Source organism: Tribolium madens, unplaced genomic scaffold (assembly GCF_015345945.1).
Source record: "Tribolium madens isolate multiple individuals breed KSU strain unplaced genomic scaffold, Tmad_KSU_1.1 Scaffold_11;HRSCAF=98;Tcas5.2_LG3b, whole genome shotgun sequence".
Taxonomy (NCBI): domain Eukaryota; kingdom Metazoa; phylum Arthropoda; class Insecta; order Coleoptera; family Tenebrionidae; genus Tribolium; species Tribolium madens.
The window spans coordinates 6,780,218-6,782,348 of NW_025400975.1; the positions used below are offsets into that span (position 1 = coordinate 6,780,218).

Consider the following 2,131-nt stretch of genomic DNA (forward strand, 5'->3'; position numbering starts at 1 on the left):
TTTTTTTTATTAAAACTTTAAAATGGTTTTATTTAAAATCTAGATGTAACCATTTTTCGACGAGTTACAGCCTTTCAAAAATCACTAAAAAATTTAGGGACATTTTTTGTTCCTTTAATTTTTTGGAGTTGTGTAATGCTTGAAAAAACCGTAATGACACCACATTTCAAATATGGTGAAGGTTTCTAAAATAAAAAAATGTAAAATTTTCAATAAAAGAGCAACTTTTTGTCTTTTTTAATACGAGTATCTCTTAACKAGAATAAGCATAATAAGACTGTAAACTAATCACCTCCAGAAAAGTAAAATTTTTGTGAATATTTCAACTTTATAGCTTTTGTTAATTGTTTTTTTAATCCAAAAAGGTAAAAACCACAACCGATAAATGTATAAATATCTTTATTTAAACAATAATTAAAAATAAATATAAAATACACGAATCCTATCATATCCTGCTTGCCCTCATCCTCCGCCCCACCATCCCTCCAATATCCTTCGACTCCCGTTTCGTCAACTCCTTCACCGTCCCCAACTCCTGCAACGTCTTTTGAATAAAAATCAACTGCTTTTCAAAATCATCCTCTTCAAGTTTCGGTGTTTCACTCTTTCGCCGACACATCAACAAGTAAGTATTCCAACAACTGTGCTTCACTTGGGCCAACTCTTGGAATCTTTGAAACGAGTGACTTTTTATGGCRAAAACTATGTTTTCCCAATGGACAGCTTCACGAAACGCGGTGTTGTAGCGGGAGTTGAGGGAGGCGAGAACGGTGTTCAAACCGAGGATTTTGAAGGAGTTGTCTTCGACCATTTTGGCCTAAAGAGATGAAATTTTGATGAAACACAAGAGGAAAATTCTTACGATTTTTGCACGAGCTGTTTCAAGCTCTCGCAGATTTTCGTCCTGACGTTTTCCTAGAATGTTTCGGGTGTTAATAAGGGATTCGTAGCGAGAGATTAGGTCATCGGCGTTTTTGAAGTCTTCAGAGGCCCCCACCACCTCGTTGAGGTAGTGCTAAAGAACAAAAAAATCGCTCATTAAACTTGAGAGTGGTATTCTGATAATATCACAAAATAATAGGCTATTTCTATTCAAATTACAAAATGTTTTCGGCGATTTAAATGAAAATTATCTGATAAAATTAATTGCTAGTTACATTGTTTGCAAACAACACTCTTATACAGGATGTTCCGGCTAAACCCCACATAAGAAGTATTGGGAATTCAAAAATTTCAAAAAGTCTAAATATTTCAAAAACGGTTAAATTTAGGTATAGGAAAGTCTGATAAAAACTCTCTCAAAATCACTTGGGTAATCCAAAAATGCAATAAAAACATAACTTTTCATTTAAAATAACGAAGTTGATACCCATTTCCGGTGTAACCGGAAGTGCTGCCATCTTGAAAATATTTTTATTGAGCAGGATCTAAACAATAATGGCTATAGTCAAAATTTTAGATAAATATTACTGTTAGAACTCCCAATACTTCTAATGTGGGGTTATCCGGAACATCCTGTATAACCTAACACTAAATACCAACTTCGAACATCTTTAACTGTGCGATATTAGCATCCATTTCCTTCTTAGACTCAATCACTACGTTCATTAGTTTCTGCAAAATTTCAATTTCTTGTGTCCTTTTCATCCTTAATTGATAATCCTCTTTAAGGATATTCTGCGCCCTTTGTCTCTTATCTTCATTCGATTTGATAAACTTTCAGTGCGATTAGTTGTTTTCTTGCAAAAATCATACTTACTGAACTTAGATTCTGAAACGTCTCTTTAAACTTTAATTCTTTTTCATACAAATCCTCCCATTGATGTTCCAACTTGACTCTTTCCCTTTTTGCCCATTCCCTTTTCTCCGCCAATTGTCTTGTGGTGTCTTCAAGGATTCTTTGGCCCGCTAAAAGATGGAAATAAGGTTGATGGCCGGGTTTGTCCCATTGGTAATTGCGACTGAAAATGGGACAATAAATGGGTTTGCGTTTTGATTTTGACAAGTTACAAATGACGTGAATCTGCGAAACTTTTTTTTGACTGGAGGTATTCTTTTACGTTCTTAAAGGGAGGTTCTTTGGGGAATGTCAATTCCAAAGAGCGTTTTTGCCATTTGGTGGTGTTCATCG

The 2,131-nt window shown here is 34.8% G+C and overlaps 1 protein-coding gene across 1 annotated transcript; it reads right to left on the reverse strand.

Annotated features, from left to right (window-relative positions):
• Positions 1-382: 382 nt before the first annotated feature.
• On the reverse strand, positions 383-2,129 carry LOC123005619 (coiled-coil domain-containing protein 42-like). The gene is made up of 5 exons (XM_044399456.1): positions 2,011-2,129; positions 1,760-1,961; positions 1,543-1,716; positions 863-1,015; positions 383-817 (listed from the first exon to the last, which is right to left on the reverse strand). Exons 1-5 carry the CDS (start codon positions 2,127-2,129, stop codon positions 446-448), a joined length of 1,020 nt encoding a protein of 339 aa, XP_044255391.1. The 3' UTR covers positions 383-445.
• Between the last annotated feature and the right edge of the window lie 2 nt (positions 2,130-2,131).